The sequence below is a fragment of the Calypte anna genome, chromosome 2 (genome assembly GCF_003957555.1).
Source record: "Calypte anna isolate BGI_N300 chromosome 2, bCalAnn1_v1.p, whole genome shotgun sequence".
NCBI classification, from domain to species: Eukaryota; Metazoa; Chordata; class Aves; order Apodiformes; family Trochilidae; genus Calypte; species Calypte anna.
This window is the reverse complement of record NC_044245.1, coordinates 143014427-143035871: the sequence shown is the minus strand read 5'-3', so window position 1 is coordinate 143035871 and position 21445 is coordinate 143014427. Positions and strand designations below refer to the sequence as shown.

At 42.6% G+C, this 21445-nt stretch overlaps 1 protein-coding gene across 1 annotated transcript; it reads left to right on the top strand.

The window, feature by feature from the left end:
• The first annotated feature begins 10548 nt into the window (after window positions 1-10548).
• Window positions 10549-20458, top strand: TMEM71 (transmembrane protein 71). The gene is given in 9 exon segments (XM_030444712.1): window positions 10549-10626; window positions 12299-12431; window positions 15079-15136; window positions 16195-16407; window positions 18197-18366; window positions 18931-19026; window positions 19557-19632; window positions 20148-20197; window positions 20382-20458. Coding segments are annotated over 9 exon segments (951 nt in total).
• The last annotated feature ends 987 nt before the right edge of the window (window positions 20459-21445 follow it).

Sequence of the window (21445 nt, the reverse complement as noted above, 5' to 3'; positions counted from 1 at the left end):
CTGCCTGATCCTGCACCCCAGATTCCTGCCTGATCCTGTACCCCTGGTTCCTGCCATCTCCTGCACCCTTGATTCCCACCATCTGCTCCTCTGATTCCCGACAGCTCCTGCACTCCAGATTCCCACCCACTCCCCACCTATCCGTGTCCCTCTTGTTCTCCCCAGGCTCTCCCCCACGTTGTGGTGTGACTGGGTGGGCATTTGGCTGCTTGCGAGGGGGTCTCTCCTCTCCCTTTTGGCACCCAACGTGAGGCTTCCAGTAGCCACAGATCCAGTCAGGTTGTGCCAGGCTGCATTTTTCACTCTCTGAACTGCTATTTTCTGATGTCTTTTCCCCCTCTCTTGCCACACACTAAAGTCTGGGGCTGTGTAATGGCCGCTTGCAGCTTTTGGCGTTTGCTCTGCTGCTTATCACCAGGTTTTGCTGTGCCTGAGGGACCTGTGATAACAGCACTGGCCTTGAGCCACATCGGGCATTTGGCCCCTGCACTGCTGTCATCCCAGTACTCCGGGAACCTTTGTATGGAGATCTTCCTCCTCTCCTCTGGGATAGATGTTTCTGATCTTGCTGTGGCAGGATCAGCATCATTGCATCCCTGTGCTTGTGATCAATAAGGTAATAGTCAAGTTTCCACCAGCTAACAGAAGAGAAACACAAGAATTCTGAGGCACAGTGGGCTTATGGAGACTGTGTTTTCTGGGTCATGCTTTGTGAGCTCTCATCTGTTGTTGTTTCAGGTGTATTGGGCTTGTGTGGCAAGGTTCTGGTAGCAGAGGGGGTACTGGTGTGCCTTCTGTCAGAACCTGCTATAAGCTTCTCTCATGTCTAATAGAGCCAATTCCAGCTGGCTTGAAGAGGGACCCACTCATGGCCCAGGCTGAGCCCCATCAGCAGCAGTGGTCACTTCTCTGGGATAATGCATTTAAGAAAAGAAAAAAAAAAATAGCTGGAGCAGTTCTGCAGAACCACCCTGTGGAAGGGACTCAGAGGAGCAGCTCATGGAGAACTGCAGCCTGTGGGAAGGATTGGTGTTAAGTTTCTGGAGGACAGTCTTCTGTGGGAGGGAAAATATGCAGGAGCAGGGGGAAGGTGTGGAGTCCTCCCCCTGAGAGGGAAGGAGCAGCAGAGACAACGTGATGGACTGGCTGAACCCCCACTTCCCATCCCCCTGCACTGCTGGGGGAAAAGAGGCAGAGAAATTGAGAGAGCTGTTGAGCCTGGGGAGAAGGGAGAGGTGGGCATAAGATGTTTTAACATTCAATTTCATTTCTAATTACCTTACTCTGACTTCTGATTGCCAATAAATTCAATCGGTTTCCCCGAATTGACTCGTTTTTTACCTTGACTTTTAATTGGTAACTGATCTGTCCCTGTCCTTATCTCAACCCATGTGCTTTTCATTGTTTTCTATCCCCTCTCCAGCTGAGGAGGGGAGTGATAGAGAAACTTATTGGGCAGCTGCTCATCACCTGAGTCCAACCCACCAAACAGCAGCAGGACAGAGCAGACATGGTTTGTGTGTTAGCCCTTGGGCATCTCCAGACAGGACCAGCTGTGAGAAACACACTCTGCACTGCTGTTGGGGAGGATGGCCTCACTTGGAGCCTCTGGCAGGAGACACCTGATAGACCTGAAGTCATGTTCTGGAGCTGCAAGTACCAAGGATTCAAGGTGATTCTCTAGGTGTCCCTTGGATGGGTGCCCTCCACACCTCATGCAAACAGTGGTGCCTGGAGTGATTGGGTGGCATTGATAATAATGATAATTGTCTTAAATGAGAACCCTCAGTGCCCCCGAGTCCTGGAAGAGAGAACAATTTGGCCAGGAAGAAGGGATTTCAGAGCATCACCTGAGGAATTGGCTCAGGCCCAAGAGGCCTCGTTGCAGAGGAAATCAGCAGAAAGTGGAGGCAATATCTAGAGCACAGATCCTATGAGGAGAGGCTGAGGGAGCTGGGGCTGTTCAGCCTGGAGAAGAGGAGGCTCAGGGGAGACCTCATCACTCTCTACAACTCCCTGAAAGGAGGTTGGAGCCAGGTGGGGGTTGGTCTCTTTTCCCAGGCCTCTTTTCTCAGCAAGACAAGAGGGCATGGTCTCAAGTTGTGCCAGGGGAGGTTTAGGTTGGACATTAGAAAGAATTTCTTTACCAAGAGGGTGATCAGACATTGGAATGGGCTGCCCAGGGAAATAGTGGATTCTCCATCCCTGGAGATATTTTAAAAGAGACTGAATGTGGCACTCAGTGCCATGGGCTGGGAACAGCAGCGGTAGTGGATCAAGGGTTGGACTTGATGATCTCTGAGGTCCCTTCCAGCCCAGCCAATTCTATGATTCTATGATGCTCTGGTTTCCAGCAGGTCCTGTTCTGCTGTGTGAAGCCATCAGGGGTGGAAAGCTGCTGTGTGGGGCACATGTCATGGGCCAAATGAACTGATGCTGTGGACATTTAGGGGATGGCCCAGACACTGAATGATGATGTCTGTGTTAAAGGATAAGGAGGGTGTTGTCATTGATGGGGCTGTATGGGAGAGTGTAGGACCTGAATATGGGATAAGTGGTATGGAAAAAGGGATTTGCAGCATCAGGCTTGCTTTTTTCCCCCCAGTCTGCCTCCCCAGTACAAATGGAGTGTGCCTACCACCACAAATGCTGGTGGTAGGCAAGAGACTGACAGGATACCTGACCCAAATTGACCAAAGGGATATACTCTGGGCAATATGTCAACCTCAGTAATAAAACCTGGGACAAAGGAAGAAAAATGATGGGGCTTTTGTCATTCAAGGTTGCATGGATCTGCTGAGGGGAGATGGTGAGCGATTGCCTGTTTAATAAGTGAAGGAAAGAAAAAAACCCAGAACACAACTACCCCAACCAATACCACACCTACCCCCAGAAAAACCCCAGGCAAAACAGTCTTTCTGTGGATCTACAAACATTCTTACTTTTATTCTTCCCATTTTCTCCCACATGACACTGTTGGGGGAGGGAGTGAGTGGCTGTGTGGGTGTTTGGCTGCTGTTTGAGGTCAACCCATCACTTGGTTAGTCCCTGCAAGGCTGCCTCCCACTTGAAGAGTCTTTATAACAAGACTGTGCAGAGGGATATTGTAAAGTATTTCTTTGCTACAGGATTTTTTTATTCCTTCTTTGATTTTTCCCTGCGCTCATTTTCTGCATAGTGGTACAAAGCAGGAGATACTGAAGGGGGAAAGAGTCTAGAAGAAAAATTAAACAAATAAAATAAACCCCCAACATGCCCCCTCACCCCACCCCCCCCCCCAAAAAAAAAAAAAATTAAAAAGGGAAGGAGGAAAAAAGCTTTTTTTTTTTTTTTCCTCTCTTTTTGGTAAAATGTTGCCATTTCCTTTGTTTCAGTTCTCCAGGTCTTACAACTTGTAGTATTTTGATGAAAGCTTTGGATGAAGGACTCTGTTAGAAATGTGAATATTGTGATTGTCCAAGGAGGAGGAGATAGGTGAAAGATAAAAGAGGTATTGAGGATGGGTCTGGGTACCTGTGGGTGGTTGAGTTATTGTTGACTGCCAGGCTTCCTGGCTTATGCTGTAGTAATAGAAGTTCTTGGAGTAGTGTGTAACAGGTTGAGCATCACCTCACTGCTGAGTCTGTCAGGAGAGAGAGGCAGAGCTGCCAGCAGACTGCAGAGGTGCAGCAAGCCCCAGCTGTTTGGTAGTGTGGGCTAAAAGCTCATCTGTGCACAAAAGAGCAGAGAGAGAACAGCAGGAGAGGGAGCCCTGGTAGTAAGGTTCCCCAGCAGCCTCCAGGTCCACCCGAGGAGCCATCAGCCCCTGGAAGGCCCCTTCCCTCAGGCTCAGAGGAGTGAATCAGCACAATGCCAGGTGGGTACCCAAATTAAGGACTCAGAGGACAGAACACCACGACACAGGGTGCCATGTCCCTACCACACTGCCCTCAGAACAGCAGATGTCCACTCGTACAGCAGTACAGGGCAACATTCTGGTGCACTGTTATCAGAACAGGAAAGGGGGAAGCCCCAGACAATGTCCCCATTTCTTTGCTGTCATTTCAGGTATATTCATTGCTCCCCTGCTGTGACCCTGGAGGATCCACAGCCCTTACTGGCCCTGACCTGCTTCCTCCTGTGCCTCCACCAGCTTGCCCATGGCCCAGGACTCAATTTCAGCTCCTGTGTTCCACCATAAAGCCAATGAGGGCCAACTTTGACCAGGACATTTCTTTTATTCTTTTAGCACAAAACCACCACCCGTATTTAGTCTCATCTCCTAGGGAAAACAGAGTTTACATGGCTGCATTGCATATCTACCTTCCATTTTCCCTTTCTCCATTTACTTCTGAAATTTCTGCCTTACATCAGGCTTGACAAAAGGAATGGGGATCTCATCATATTATCCCAGCCTATTTCATTTAAATGCTCAGCTGGTCAGGGAAGAACATTGACATCTCCATAATAGAAAAGCTGGGTGCTTACTCTCCTTCAAATACCAGAACACCACAAAGCACAGAGATGCAGGAAAGGTGTTAGCATTTCTTCTCACAAAATTTGGTGTTAAATCTTGTCACGAAGCATGTCTTCAGCAATGTGAATTTTATGCACACCATGAACTGGAAACCAAAGTGGTAAAAAGATTTTATCTTGCCAGTCTGTGACTCATGAAGACTTGGAGGGGAAAGAGAGGATTTCATAATCAGCTGAGCATGAGCTCATGGTGTGCTGTTGATGCTGAAAAGACTAATGCAGTCTTTGCAAAGCACATCCACATGAAAACACTGAGTAGGAGTAGAGATGTGACATTATCTCTGCACTTGGCACCAGTACGTTGTTAAAATAACTTACTGTTCAAAAAAGCCATCCAGAAATTGGAAGGGTTCAAGAAAGACCTATGAGAGTGATCAGACACCTTGGAAAAATAAGATATAATGGTGGGAGCCCCAGACATATGCTTATTTTGCCATTTATTTTTTCTTGTAGGTAATTAGTCCATAAAAAAACTACTTTAAATGTCAGATATTGCAATCATGAGGTGAACGTCAACAGAATAAAACTTCATCTTTGTTTTTACCCATTTTTATAGTAGGAAGACATGTAAAGTGACTGCTGGGGCTTGTATTTAAGTGGTACCCAGCAAACATGCAGCACCACCTCTGCCCCACTCTATCCACCTGTGGAGGTAGCTTGGTCTCAGCCTGGCTCTGCCCTGTCACCATCTATGCTTTTTCTGTCACTTCTTTGCCCATTTTGACACCCTATTTGGCATCAGTTAGTATGTCCTCCCCTTCAGTTTCTCTACCCCTCTTTCATCCCAGAAAATCTCTCCCTTCCAAGAATTTCCCCCTCCCTTTGTCAAGAGTTGCACAAATTTGAAGATTTGATCTCAGCAGACACTCTGCTTTTCCTTTTAAAACCCTAAATTTTCCAGATACTAGAAAATATCCTGTAGTGGCTGAGTTTTTGAGCATGTGGCCTTCTGTGGGAAAAGAAAGTAGCTCACAGCCATTGCCATGGTCACCAAACAAAATAATAACCATCCCCATGGGTTTGAGACACCAGCCCCAGTCTGTCTCAGTTTTGAAAGACATTGGGCTGAACATTTTTTACGCAATTACTCTCTGGTTCTTTGTAGAATGCCTTTAGTTCAGTAAATGGTTTCTTCCAGAGAGCTGGCTGTTTACTGTCAGGTTTTGCAACCACAGCACTGTGTTTCACTGCATGCTGGAAAAGCAACATGAAGCTATAAACCAGAAGGTTCCCTACTAGCAATATTGTACAGGTGAGATACTGAGACCTGCTAGGGCAAAAGGAGGATACTGAGACCTGCTAGGGCCGGACAGGTGATGAAATCTGCATTTATACAGATCATTCCAATGTTAGTGGAAGAGTCCCAAATCCACCCAAAGAAAAAGAGGAGAGGGCAAATGCTGACTGTTGATGAACTTACTGCCTACCCAAGTGGTACTTCCTGATGCTCTGCAGGGCTAGAAGGGAGCAGTTACCCCTCCTGGATGAAGGCAGCTTTGCTCTGCCATGTTACAGCCCAATCTCTGTGTATCCATTTGATATTTCTTGGGGGGGCTACTCAACACTTGTTGTGCTGTGGATATTGTTTTGCAATGAATGTTAGACCTCGAGATTAAATCATGCTTTTGCTTCGGAAACAGTGCTGTGCAATGTGTTGCTTACTTCTGCCTTACATATGGCAGCCATATGTCTGGGACTTTTTTGGGTTGGGTGGGTGGGGGAGTGTATGTGTAGATTGGAACACATCAGTAGATGTTTTGCTGAATGTTTTTAAAGCCTTTGTGAGTATATTACTAAACAGATACCTGCTCTGATTTTACACTGATCTTTTGTATTGTTTCCCTGTGAGACTTGAAATTCAGCATAAACTTTGTGGTGTATCAACAGAGCACTTGACTTGCAAACATATGATAGTGGTAAATTTTTCATGCCATTTTATATAGCAGGCCTCAGAGTAGGTGAGAGAAAGGGACAGAAGGAATATCCTGCCAAGACCATGACTGTTGGGGTCACCATTTGAGTACTCAGCAGTAGAATGTTTATCTCAGTCATGAGGATATTGGGAATACTGTAAGAGGAGAAACTAACAGGCAAACCATCCCTGCAAAACATACAGTCTAGCAAGGACAGTTTTGGAGTCAGGTTGCCAATATCAATGCATAGAGAATCTGCAACTTGGACTGAAGGAAAACAGAACTCCAGACTTCACATCTGACCAACCTGATGGAATCCAGCAGTGAGAAAGAAAAAAAAAAATATATCACATCTGCCAGTAGGCAATACCAATCCCTTTACAAAACTTGTGATATTTTCCTGTATCCTTTGTGGTCCTCTGGGATCCGGGGTGCCCTCTGCGGCTGAGGGATGGTTGTTGATTAAGAGATTAGCCCTGAGTTTCCAAGCCTGCCATTAAAATGCTTGCAAAACATTTGTTTATGGGAGGAGTCACTTGTTTCTTGGTATTTACCATTGGGTTTGTGTTCCCATTGCATGCAGAGGTTCCTGGAAGGCTATCAGAGCTGTGGCCTCTGTCCTCACTTGCCTTGTGGGCCACATTCAAATCCTTGATCTTTATCCAGTGCTGCAGAGCATCTGTGGGTAGCATCATGCCAGGTGCCCACCAAGACCTCTGTATCACTGCTCCTCAGCTGGCCAGGGAAGAGAAAATAAAACACAAGGCTCTTGGGTTTAGAATAAGGACAGGGAGATCACTCAGCAATTACCAATGTGAGCAAAACCGGCTCAGCTTGGGGATGTTTATTTAATTTATTGCCAATCAAAAGTCGAAGCAGAGTAATGAGAAAAAAAACCAACCCAATATTAAAAACACTTTCTGCCCACCTCTTCCTTCTTCCCAGGCTCAACTTCATTCTCAGTTTTCTCTACCTTGCCCCCCTCCCCAAGCAGCACAGGGGGACAGGGAATGGGAGTTACAGTCAGTTCATCACATGCTGTTTCTGCTGCTCCTTTGTCTTAAGAGGGAGGACTCTTCACACGCATCCCCAGCTCCAGCATGGGCCCCCTCCCACAGAAGATAGTCCTTCAAGAACTTCTGTAGTTTAAGTCCTTCCCACATGCTGCAGTTCTTCATTAAATTCTCCAATGTGGGTCTGTACCATGGGATGCTCAGCATTGGTCTCCCACACAGTCACAAGACCTGCCAGCAATCCTTTTCCAGCATGGGCTTCCTATGGGATCACAGCCTCCTTCAGACATCCACCTACTCCAGCATGGAGTCATCCACAGGCTTCAGAGAGACATCTGCTCCACCATGAACCTCATGGGTTGCAGGGAGACAATGTGCATCACCATGTCTTAATCACATGCTTCAGGGGAATCTCTGGTCCAGTGCCTGGAACACCTCCTTTCCCTCTTTCTTTACTGACCTTGATGTCTGCAGTGTTGTTTCTGTGACATATTTTCGTACTGTTTTCTTTTTGTTCCTGCTTTTTAAATATATAATCCCAGAGGTGCAACCACCATCGCTGATGGGTTTGGCATTGACCAGCTGTGGGCCAGTAGAGACAATGCCAGTTGTTGTCACCTTCTCACAGAAGCCACCCCTGTAGCCACCTCTGCTACCCAATCCTCACCATGCAAACCAAATACAGCACCAATCAAAAAAATCAGTCTGTCTTTTATATAGTGATCCTCCACTGCATACCTGGGCTGCCTGTGTCTTTCCCTCTCCCCAGCAGTTAAATCAGTCCAGGACATCTGTTTGAATCCATCTGGAAATGTGACAAGTAAGCACGGCACAGGTATAGCTGGAAACATTGCAAACAGTCCCAGAAAGATCTTTGAACTCTCAGTACACTCTCATAAATTTCCACTTTGCTTAAACGCTGGCACATAGATAGAGAGGAACTCAGTCACTGTCAGACTACAGTACAGTTATTTAACATACATATAGAGAAAGAGCTGATAAAGGTTCTATGTAAACACCATGTAAGACAGGCATTATGGAGAACATCATTTGAGTCTGTCTGTCAATTGTTCCATGTCTTCATTTATGCATTCATCAGTATGATTTATTGTAGAAATGACCATGGTGTCAGTACCATTGTCTCAGGAACCAGCAGTACTAACAGCTTCTCAGCTGCAGATTTTCAGTATATATAGAGAATACTTTAGAATTCAGTATATATAGAGAATACCTCATAGAGATCCGTTAGAAGTGTACGTTGGCCTTCACTGCACATCAGTACAAGAACCATGGTCCATGCAGGTCACATCAGGACTGTCACAGAAACCATCCAGGGTCTCAGATACAAAGATCAGCAGAACATCACTGCCTCTAGAGAAGCATTCATTTCCATCCGAGGACTCAGAATGTAGCAAGGAAACTCCTCCAAAAGATTCAGATTTTATCTATCTAGATATGGATAAAGGTGGTAGTCTAAAGCTCTGTGTCTCCAGGTGGCTTGTTCAACTTGCAGGCATCAAAATGTTGCTGTGCCCCTGCTCTGTGGTGACACAGAAGACAAGGAGTGGGAGCAATCCAATCTTCACCATGTTTCATGGAGTCATCCTAGGCTGGCCACATTGTGCTGGGTCAGGATGTGTCCTTTTGTACCCCTCAGAACTGAGAGTGATCAGTCTTCCTGTCATGTTCTTTGCTTCTCAGTCTGGTTGTCCTAAGATGCTGCATGTGGAATTGTTCTGGGAGCTTGATGACCTGCTAGTCCAGGCACCAGGAACACACACCATTCATCCATTGCTTTTTCTGCCATCCCAAGCCCTATTCCCACCCCTTCTCCATTCAGACCAGTGATCAGTGCATTAAGGTTTCTATTCTCTGCAATAAGATATTGCTAGAGTACAACTGGCCAACATCTGGATCTGTCCTGGCTGCTTCTAAGAGTCACTGCTGACACTATAGAATGCTAATTCATGAACTTTTGTAATCATTAATTAAGTCAGCCAGCTTTCTCAGTTGCATTCAGTCAATAAGCACTCTGGCCACTCAGTTCACTCTACTGTCAAAATCTCCTTTCTGAAAACTGTGTTTAGCAGAACAGTGCATGCACTGAGTTGCAGTGGGTTGATGAGATCAAAAACTTCTGGTGCAACCTGTGCTAAGCTTGTCAGCACATCCACAAAGGGGCAGAGAGAGAAAAAAGCAGGAGAGGGACCCCAAACAACACCCTGCCCCAGCTGCTTCCAGGCCCATTCCAGGAGCCATCAGCCCATCAAAGCCCAGAGGAGCAACAGGGCATGAAGGCAGTTGGGAACCCAAATTAAGGACTTGGGAAGGGATACTCTGTCTGGACCTCTCCCTAGGGTGACCAGAGTTGAGACTCACTCAGATGAGTCAAAACAAGAGCACCTTGTGGGACTGGGACATGTTGCTACCTAGGCACATGAACACATTATGTCCAGGGTTGTCTCTAACAGGGATGCCACAGGGAATGGGGTTCTGTGGGCCAGGGACATCTGATCCAGATCTGTGTGTGCATTTGATGGTCTGGACTAGCAACCAGAGTTGGTCTCTGGGGGCTTCTATGTCCAGGTGCCAGCAACTGGGGAGACTGGGATCTACAAGCAGCTACTGGGCAAACTGTGTATTTGAGTCCAGCTGTAGGAGGGATCCAGCTTCTACATTTGTGTAAATATCTATATACTCTCCCTGCTGCATCTCCATCCCATTCAACCAGAGTGGAGAGAAGGATGAGGCCACTGGTACTGCCCATCTGAGTGCTCTGTATGTCTGCCTGTGTTCTCTGTGTTGCCAGCTGTGTATCAATGTGTAGATATGTGTATATATGTGTATATATGGTGTACATGTGCTCTCTGTGTGTGCTGGGGATCCATGCTCAGGATTGATGCTGGTGTGACCTCAGACACTGAGTTTCCCCAGCCTCACCTCTCTTGCTCTGCCAGACGCAACATAGTGTTTTCCACCAGCAATATCATTTCACCTTTATTTGTCCTGTTGTCAAAAGCAGAATGAGCCTGGGAGAAGAGTAGAAAGGTGGGGGGTTTAGTACTGTGATTTCTCATTTCCTTCCTTTTATGGGTTGAGCTTGTAACATGTGCAAGAGGCTAAAACTGCTACCCAGCAAACTTGTTGGTACTCCCCAGGCTTCAAAATCTGAGAGTTGGGGTGTGGTGGGCAGTCTGAGGAGCAACAGGAAGGGCTACAGAAAGCTGTTTATAAACCTCTATGTGTGTGCATGTAAGCTGTGGTCTAGCACCTGCCTATAAAAAAATCACTAATGTACAAATTTCATGCATCAAAAGCTTGTGGAATAGTGACTTTCAAGTATGAATGGCAGCAATTAAAACAGAAAACACCTTTAAGTTTTAATACGATATTTTAACTATACAATATGTTTTAACTATACAATATATTTTAACTATATGGGGATACATGAAATAGCAGTGTCCTTCAAAAAAGCTGCCTCAGATTTGACTGCTTTCTGATGAGAGAAATATGAAAAGAAACAAAAAATACTTCCAAGAAATAAATTAATGTATGTATAGGAATTCTTCAGTAGGTGACCTATTTTTTAAGACTATTGGGAATTGTGTGTAGAGAGACAGGTGGCCAGGGAAATCCTACTGTGATGAAGCCCTTGCATCCAGGGAAATAGTGTTGGACTACATTTCCCTCATTGGCATAATTCCACTAAATTAAAAGAAGTGATGTGAAGAATAAACAGGGCCCTCTGTTTTATGTTTGAGCAAAAGGGACCTGAAAGTGCTCATTTTAGTTTTGCTCCCAAACAGAGGGTCTTTTGTAACACCCTGGTTGCCTAATTCGTATTTTTGCTTCCTTTTCTGTGAGGTGAGAACTGTATTTCTTTTCAAGTAGAAATACTTTTCCTTCTCCAGGGGAGAAAAAAAAAATTAAAAAAAAAACAATGTAAAGTAAAACCACGAATAAAAACACCCAACCCTATCACTAAATCAAATCAATCATATTTTACTAGATTTATGCTTTCTTTTTTGTCAGTGGTACATACAGACATCAGGCTAAACACTTACTAGCATATTTTATCTATTTTTCTGGTGGTGAAGTTTTACTCCCTTTGCTCCCTTAGGCTGTATAATTCTTTGCTGTCAAGTAGCTGAATTGTATTACTTTTGTATATAATAGTTCTACAGCAAAATAGTTTTGATTACCAAGGCATCTTAGTCAGGCTTCATTTCTCTTACATGGATTTGACTGGATTTTTGTATGAATTCATATCTTACATAGTATGAAACTATAGAGTGAGACAATAAATATGTTTACAAATTCTTTTATTCCTTTCTCTTATCAAAGGATTTTATCTTAATGTTACACAGTATATATTTGCAATATGTTTTTTGCCTGTGAAACTTAAGCGACTCTGAACCTTCACCAAATGCATCTTCTATGATTCTGTATAATGGCACTTTTGCAAAATGTCTTGTCACTATTCATGGATTTTTTCAGTAGCTTGATCATCTTCCTACATCAAAGTGTGTCAAGATCACGAGTATTTTTTCCACAAATAAAGTGATTTGGATATACCACTTTAAAGTTTACAGAGTGAGGTGGAAAAGTAAAGCTGAAACAGAAAATCTGTCACTTTTCATTAGGAGGAAAGGTTCTGTGTTTGTTCTCTGTATCATCACTGGAGCGAAACGTTGACAGTTTATAGTTTATCCTCTCTTTCTCTTCAAGAGCATTCACTGGGCTAATCTTAATCTTCAGTTTACTCTTCAAAATGAAAGCTTCTGATGGGAGGCTACTTTGCAGGAAGCATGACCTCATTCTGCCTCTGCTGCTGATTGCACGGGTTGATTTCAAAAGGAAACAGGGGACTTGGTAGAGCTGCCTTTCCCAAGACCCGGGGCTGAGCTCTTCCTGGAAGCTGCAGAAGGAGCACCCTCCCCTTCACCTCTCAGAACCTCCTGTGTTGAGGATCAGAATCATTTTTGCATACGTGTGTTAATAGTAAGATGGATTTTTCAGGTTTGGAAGGTTTTACACATGTTTATCTCTTAATATACTTGTCAGTTGGGGAATAATTAAGCTTTGGGTTTATTACTGCTTTTCAAGAAGTTTTGTTTATTATTATTATTTTTGTGGACCTTGTTATCATTACCTCCAGGGAGACAAGACCAGACTGCTCTTCAGCAATGACTGATATGTGAACAAACAAAACTATCTGTGTAGACACTTGGTTTTGGTACGTACAATAGATTAAAGCTGGTTGCCTGGGCTTTGGCACTGGATTTTGGTACATAGTAGTGTAAATATTTAGAATGTAAACATGGACAGAGGATTGCTGGATAGTTTAGGATATTATTGGCTTAAAGATTAGTTTTTGGAGGGAAGGGTGACTAAAACTGGTTATTTGGGACAGTGACTTTTTATATATATATATTACAACATGAGTTTTTGGGTGTTTTGAAATTCAAGGGTGGGGTTGTCTTAAACTTTTACTTGAATTGTTTAATACTTGAATAAAATACTACCATGGTCACCCCAGATTCACTTTTAGTGGCATTTCTTGAAGTTCTTGAATCAGAATTCTTGAATTCTTGAAGCTTTTTTTTTTGTCATAGTTTAAGGATTCTGTATTTATAGTAATTTTGGGGATTACAGATATAGTGCTACAGCTTCACTGTATGGTGGTGGTTGAGAAGCTTTGTTTGGACTTGCTTATATTGTTACTATAGCTTCTCATACTATTAATAGCCCAGAAATGGGAATGAATATTAAATGAAAGCAGAACACTGTGCAGCATTGTCTGCAACATGATGTTTTGATGCTTTCTTCAGCATTGGTTGACTTATGACTTTCAGGAACCCTTATCATTAATGCATGAGACAAAATTTTTCATGATCAAGGGTAAAAAAGATAATCTCTTGGACTGCGGGTTCTATGATGGTTTACAGAAACTTGATATTATCATTCATTGGTTTGAAAGCAAATTACAAATGCTTATTAACTGCTCTTCAACAGAGAGAAAGCCATCACCTCCCTAGTATATTTGTCCATGTATATCTCTCACTCTCTGCTATAGATATGTGCACTCTGTTTTACCTGAAATTTTACTTCTGCAGAAGGTGGCAGATAAAGATCCATCTTGCAGAGACACATCTTGCAAATTTATGAGAATTCAAATTAGTTACCGTAGGGCTGTGGTTTGTTCTGCCACTTTGATCAGTATGTGTCAACCCTTGCTAATGAAAACACTAACCATATGTAAGCTCCTATTCTTACAAGTTCTTCTTTTTTGGTGGTTGCTCCTTTGTATTATCATAACTGAGAAAATCAGAGGCAAAAAAACTGTTTTACAGATTTCAGTGCCTGGAAAGTTTCACTCTCAGATTATTAAAGACTTGTAGCAGGTATAGATGATGCTGAGGAATATATCAATTCAATATTAAAACAAATGTGGCCTAGAATCAACTACTTTTGTCTAAGGAAGAATATATAACTAGCAATATGATACATATTGGTGATAATAGCTTAATACATCCTGATTTTCAAACATGACAAGACAGAACATGCTTCCGTTTCTTTTAAAATTCTTTTACATGTAATCCATATTGGTTCTTATCCCAAGGTGTATGAAACAATACTTTTCAAGATGTATGGAATATATGGGAGTAGGGTAGTAGGACTGATTAGTAAAAAATACCCTGGAAGTTTTATTTCCCTTCCTTGGTGACTCTGCATCCCAAGGCTCAACAAGCCTTCATATCCAGGCTGTGACTGACAACTGAACTCCAAATGAGGATAAACAAGGTTACCAAAGTGGAGGCACTGACCTTCAAGGCTTTTCTTTGCCTCAGCTCATAATGGAGTATTAAAAAAGATCGATATTCTTTTAGACCTCACTGCTTTGTAGGTGAATGATAGGCTAACAGTGTTGTGTGATGCTTTAAAGTTATGGGAGTGGAAAGGTGTTATGGGATAAGATCACATATTTTATCTTTCCATGTAAGAACAGTTCCAGTTCTCCCTATGGATCACCATTGCTCAAATTTCATAAGATTTATTCTGTCAGATGCTGAACATTGTCAGTGCTTTGCAGCCTTGAGCCATGGTAATCCAGGCATATCCTATTTCCTTAGTCTCCTGTCACAAAGTTACTGTCACTGTCACTATACTTATGCATATTGTGCCCTGTCTGCAGCTTTCATCTGAAAAAAAAATACTGTATTGATAGTGGTGCCCTTCCATTCTATTCTGTATCTATTGCCAGTATCTGTACTGTTTTTGACTTGAAGAAAATTTCTGGGAAAATACCATTCAAAGTACTGCAGCTATTGCATTTGTGTCCATAATTGTTTCTCTTAAGGTTGTAAGCTGTTCAGAGTAAAAGTATCTGATTATGATTGGCCCTGATTCTGTTATCTCCTGGTCGAGTTTCCTATAGATATTGTATCTTCCCCCCATGATTTCAACTGCTTTATCTCCTTTAATCTCTCCCTTAATTTACTTTTCTTTTTTTTTTTTTTTTAGCTCCTTTACTGGTCTTTTTTATATGCACAAGGTACCTGTCAGTGAAGACCTTTCAACTGAGCTGTCAGCAGATATGGTAAAAACTCCTTTGCATTTGGCCTTTGCTTCTGCAGGTTCAGCAGCATTCAACGGAGCACACAGGTGCAGCCTTTCACAACATATTTTCCCAAGGTATTGAGGAAAATTATACTCATTTAATTTTATTCTTATTTTGTTAGAGGTTTTGCAAAATCCCCTTTGGGCCTCTTAGAACTGTAGTGCTTATATTAATTCAATGATGTTTTAAGTGGAAGTTCAGAAGTACTACTGTGGAGATTGGAAGCACTGGCCTTGCAATTACAAGGTTTTATACTTTAGTCCATCTGGTTTTCCCTCCACTGAAATGATGGTTCCCCTCTGTGACGTGTCATGTGAGATAATTAAACCTGCTACTGAAACCCATGTCAGCCACCAAATCAATCTGCTGTCTTCCTTTCTTTCCATGGATGTCACTGCGTGGCCACTTGGAACTCAAAGGTGTTGAGGAGAAAGAACTAACCATAAACCCAGTTTTACTTGAACAAAATAAAATGCCTACAACATTTAGATTCTTTCATTCTGCTGCTACTTGTTTCTGTTTTAAATACCACATGGTGTATCCTTCCATATTATAATTCATCTCCAAGTTAATTATTCCAATGCTGGATGAAGTTATCACCATATGTAGATTTTGTCCCATGTTCTAGCTGCATGGTATTCTAGGATTTGTGAGAATTCAAAGCTACGTATCCTTAAATCTTCATCAAGTAGGGGCAGGTTGTAAAAATAAACAAATCCTGCCTGTTTCAGGGGCACTCAGTCTTGCACTATGGAGAATGACTCAGAGAAACAAAATGTTGGAATATCTCTGATGGCTCCAGATAGGTGTAGATGTGGCAGGACTCCTTGGCTGAGAGCACTGCCACTGCACCATGCACTTCTCAGTTTAAGCTGGCTCCAGGAGTTCATGAAATGCTTCATCTGGCATGAAGCCCTCCTGTAATCTGAAGCTCTGGGAAGTGTGGTAGAAGCACTCTCATGCTGGCTGAAACCCCTTAGGTCAAGAAATACCACCATTATATCCACATATTTCAAATCTATACCATTACCAGCCCCCATGAGCTGGTAATGCAAATTCATTAGTCTTAAATCATGGGTTTACTCTGTCTAGACATTCACTAAACCTAAAGGGTTTCATTTCTCCTTTTCAGTTATGCTCCTGCCTTTTTGGATGATGACCATGACTATGAGGGTCGTTCCCCATATCCTCTGACAGGCTCCCTTTCCCTGTGTCGCCGCAGCCCTCGACTGCTTTCCAATGGTTATTACATTTTGACAGAAGACAGTTTGCTGTCTGATGAAGAGGGCAACGTAACACTGACACCACCCCAGACAAACGTTACCTATAAAGAGAACTTAGTTCGGTAAGTGAACTCTGTGCAGATTTTACTCTATGTTGGCAATTGCTTCCACATCTTTGGACTTCTCTGGAGGTATCTGGGTGACTGTCTACATTTTATCACAATCTAAGCTCAGCCAATATCTACCAGGCCTCCATTGGCTCATCCACCCCCCTCACTGTTGGATAGGGAGGAGAAAATCCACCCAAAGACTCAATAATTGAGACAAGGACAGGGTGGTGCTAATTCCCCAATTACAGTATCAGGCAAAAAACAGACAGGTTCAACTTGGGAAGAATAAAAAACTTCTGCTCTACAAGGAGAAAGAGAAAACATGACCAGATCTCAATACCTTCCCACACCACCATCCCTTTTTATTTCCCAGGCCCGGATCCCTTCCCTGCTGTCTCCCCTCAGGGCACAGGGAATGGGCAGGGGGGTTCAGGGTCAGTTCCCCACATGGTGTTTCTGCTGCTCCTTCCTCCTTGGGGGAGGACTCTTCACATTCTTCCCCTGCTCCAGCGCGGGGTCCCTCTCACGGGAGAGTCCTTCAGGAACCCCTGGGACATGAGTCCCTCCCAGGAGGTGCAGTCCCTCAGGAACTGCTCCAGCCCGGGCTGCCCACAGAGTCACGGCTGCTGTGGGAACAGTCACCTCCCCTGGCACGGGGTCCTCCATGGCTGCAGATCCACATCTGACCCTCTCTGTCATCCTGCACAGGCTGCTTCTTCACATCTGCCCACCTGTGACACTTGAGGGGCTACAAATTCACATTTACCCCACTGTGGTGCTTCCAGGATTGCTCCACCAGGCTTCTTCAGGGACTGTTCCACTGTGCTCCTCCATAGGCTGCAGGAGGACAGCTGCCAGCTCACCATGATCTTAAGGGAAATCTCCGCTCAGGCAGCTTTTTCCCTCCTTCTTTGCTGCCCTTGGTGTCTTTGCTCTGGCATTGCTCTTTTGCTTCATCCTCTCCTCTGCTCTGCAGGTCCTCTTTTAGGTATATTTTTCCCTTTCTTATATACTCACAGAATATACGCACAGAGGCACATCCAGCTTCCCTTATCTGCTTGGTTTTGGAGAGAGGCAAGGCAGGGAATGGAACTGGAGGAGCTTCTAGCCCCACCCCTCCACAAACACTTTCCAAACACCACTTCTCTGACTCAAGACAGTGTGGCACAAGAGCAGTATCACTTCCTAATGAGAACATCTCAATTAATCTAATTTAGAGAGAGCAGTAATAGAAATAACTTGGTTTTCAGTCATGTCTAATCTTACTGCCCAGAAACTCTTCAGTACACAGTTGTTGCTGTAATTGGAGTTGTGCCCAACAATGAAAAAGGAGAGCTGAAGCTCATTTTACCAATGGGGTGTTACTAGGATAAGTATTAAGAAAAAAGTGTGTGGTCCTGGGCCTGAAATCCTTACTCAGGGAAAAAATCTTTTGATTTCAGAAGAATGTCAGTTTAGGGAGGTGTATTAAATATAGTTCAAAAAAAGTTGAAGTACAGTGGATTCAAGGTGCACAAAATGAGACATGGTAGGGTGAAACTCATGGGTAGCATGCGATCACTCAGAACGGTATCAGATAACTGCAGTATCATTTGGTATCACAATATCCAGTATCACAACAGCATGATACATTCCATGACATTACTGCAGTGTGCAGCAGTCATTCTTGGTGACATACATAAAGAACAGCATCCAGAACCTTGTTCTTTCATGTCAGTCGGTGAGATTTAGAGCTCTGTCTCTGCCTGACATGAATAGTTAATTCTTTTTAATTCTTTGACAACGTGCCTTTTTTTTCTAGTGTATTCAGGAGAAGGAAGAAGATCCGTCGCTCACTTTCCAGCTTGTTCAATCTTGGTGCCTCCAGTGCATGGCTCAGCAGCACTGTCCTCAGTGATGTGGAGCCCTCCCATGTGGATGATCCATGGACTGATGAATGCACGAAACTAGAAGCCAGTCAGAGTGAAACTGGTGAGCCCTGACCAGGATCTGTATAACAGGACTTGGGTATCTCTTTCCATAGGTTTTGCAGGGATTGTCTGACAAGAGAGGCAGGTAAAGAATAAATGAATGACAGAACTGTAAGGGGTGAATTGAACTCCTGGCATTAAAACAGTATGAGTACACAAAGACCTTTGTGCCAAAAAGGCATTTTTTAGGCTGAAATTATATCTAAAGTTAAGTTATCACCAGTGATGTGTATGCTGCTGTCAATAATATCTGGCCCTGTCTACTTTCACCTGGATGTTTTAATATCATTGTGTCGCCCTCTATGCAGTCCTCTACTGTGTATTTTTGCCCACACACATCAAACCTACCATTTCCCTGTACTTAACAATTTGGAAACCTCCCTGTGATTAGATACTTATTTCCTCCTCTCATAAATTTTAAAAACACAGTCTCAAAGCTCTTATTTTCTGTGTTCTCAGTAACATATACACTTTTTAAAAGGTGATTCAGACTTTTCTTCTGAATATGATAACCATGTGCCACAAAGGCAAACTCCAGCATCTAATGGAGCTTCTCTCTCCAAAGATAAGGAATTTCTTCAGCCTGAGAAACCATTTTGTGCTTCACAGTCCTGCTCTCCATTTATGATAAAAGCAAAGGAAGAGACTCAAAGCAATGCAGGTATGTTACATTCTTGTTCTGATATGCCTCATTTTAAGAATGAACTAAAAATACATTTAAAATGTTGATATGTCCCCTTGCAGAACATAATTTTTGTTCTGAAACATAAACTTTAAATGAATTACTAAAATAATTGAATCATAAAATTGATATTTATTTGTTCATTTATCCCTGCTCACATTTTTTCATTTCCTATTTTTGGTGATAAATGGAAAAACAAAAAAGTGGAGGGAAAAGGAAAATGGAGGAAAGGGCATGAGAATGAAAGCAGAAACAGGCAATTATTCAGAAGGACTTGTTTTCCAAGAGCATGGAGGGCACAGTGTCTCTATGGTCGTGGAGGAAAAAGACTCCTAAGAGACACCCAGAGCATGAAAATTAGGTTTCTCCTTCGAATCACTTCTAGCCAAATTCTCTTAAAAAGGAAATAAAGAGCTTCACAGGCTAAGGGGAGTTTTTGCAAACACTTCCTCTCATATTTTTACTTTCCTGAAAACCCATGAAAATTATTTTCTTGATTTTTGTTTTAGAATCCAGCACAGTGCAAAATGTTCTTTCTCAGATGGCTGCACTAATCACGTGTTTAATCATTTCAGTATGTACAAGGTAATTTTTATTTCTTTAATTTTTTTTCCCTGATACTAATGCTTACTCCTTTTTGACTGGTAGGTAAGACATAGACTAGGGACCACATTTTCAAAGTTAGATATACCACAGATATCTTATGAAAATAAATTTTCACATTATAGTCAATGCAGGCAAATATCTGAGCTATATAGATATGCACAAAACCAAGAAATATGTGTGCAGATATGACAACTGCTTTGTCAAATTTGCTTAGAGAGGGATTTTGAAAGTCTGAGAAGAATCAGAAGGAATCTCTATATTTTTAAGGGACCAATATAAGTGTTCCCAGTGTGGGAATGCTGAGGTCTGTATTTCTAGGAGATTATCCTCAATAGTTTAAGTAATTTAAAGTTTCAAATTACAGCTCACCTTTGAGTTCAGGGAGTTCATAGCAAGAACCTTCTTTGTTCCTCCCACCCAGACTTCACCTCTATTAACCCAATATGCATCTCTTATTTTTTTCCTAACCTTTATGAGTATTATTATGTTCTCAGGTATTTTCTGGGAGGATTGTCTGTCACTTTGTTGCTGATAATATTAGTTTGTAAGTACATACTTTCTTTATATACAAGACACAATATTTTACTAAATCACCTCTGAGGGCCAAAAATCCATTCTTGTATGTATATCCACAGCTCTTATGGCTTCTAATAAGGGCAATATATGGGCATATGGGGACAGGATGTAACTTTCAATCAGTTACAGAATTTTGTGGTTAAATTTCACAGTTCTTTTGTCCCAAGATGCTGCTGTGTAATCTTTCTTCAGTCTTGAGACATCTTTCCAAACAACTAATCTTTGGTAAGTCGATTGAGTGTCATGTCATTAATAGAGTTATTTAGAAATTTTATATTAAGAACAGGAAGGAGAGATTCCTTCTGTTGTTTTCATGTGAAAAGATAGAATGCATGATCTAAAGTTACTGATGGAGAATTTGTTTTTTTCCTGTGATTTGCTTATATTCATATAAACTATGTTTTATTTTGAAAAACTACCTCTCCATAATGTGCAATAAATGTTTTAACATCTTGTTGTTAACAGAAAATGAGAATAAACCTAATATTCCTTAATATGCACATGCAGTGACAGACCAAAAATAGAAACTTATTATGAATCCCTACTTGTGCTTTTAAGCCTTGCATTGAGTCCACTCCCAGGCCACTAAACCAACCCTGGTGTTTTTTAATGGGAAAAAATAAAACCAGGTAACTGATCTGCTAGACCCATCACCACTGCCCAGGCACTAGAGAATTGATATGACTTAGCCCACTAATCCAATGCACCATTAGGTTTAGGACAGGGCTTTGTCTTTGACATACACTGTAGGCTGATAAATGTCTTAGAAGTATTAAAGAGTCTGATCAATTGAACAAAAATAAGATATTACTAAGACTAAAAATATTTGGGCTCATCTATATTATTATGTGGTGAAAGTGAAGCTCAACAAGAACATTGTTTCTGAAAATGTCAGGATTCAGGGGTTCAGTGTATCCCAAGAGCAGCCAGACAATCTGGCAGACCTCAGCCTTTGAACTTCTTGGAAGTTAGAAACAAGACAGCACACCTTGGATGGCCATATTGCAAAGATAATCTCACTTTTTGAGGATCCAAGGGATTTAGCACAACACCTGGGATTCTCAAGGATAGTTTGTTACACTTTGTTATTATGTCATTAGTACAAATAAAATCAAGGCCACCGGGTCAGGACCATTGGGTTGCTAACATGCTCCAAAGCACTGCTCTCTGGCTTCCTGAATAGTTTAGCCCTGAGTCAGAAAAAAGGCTGCTCTTC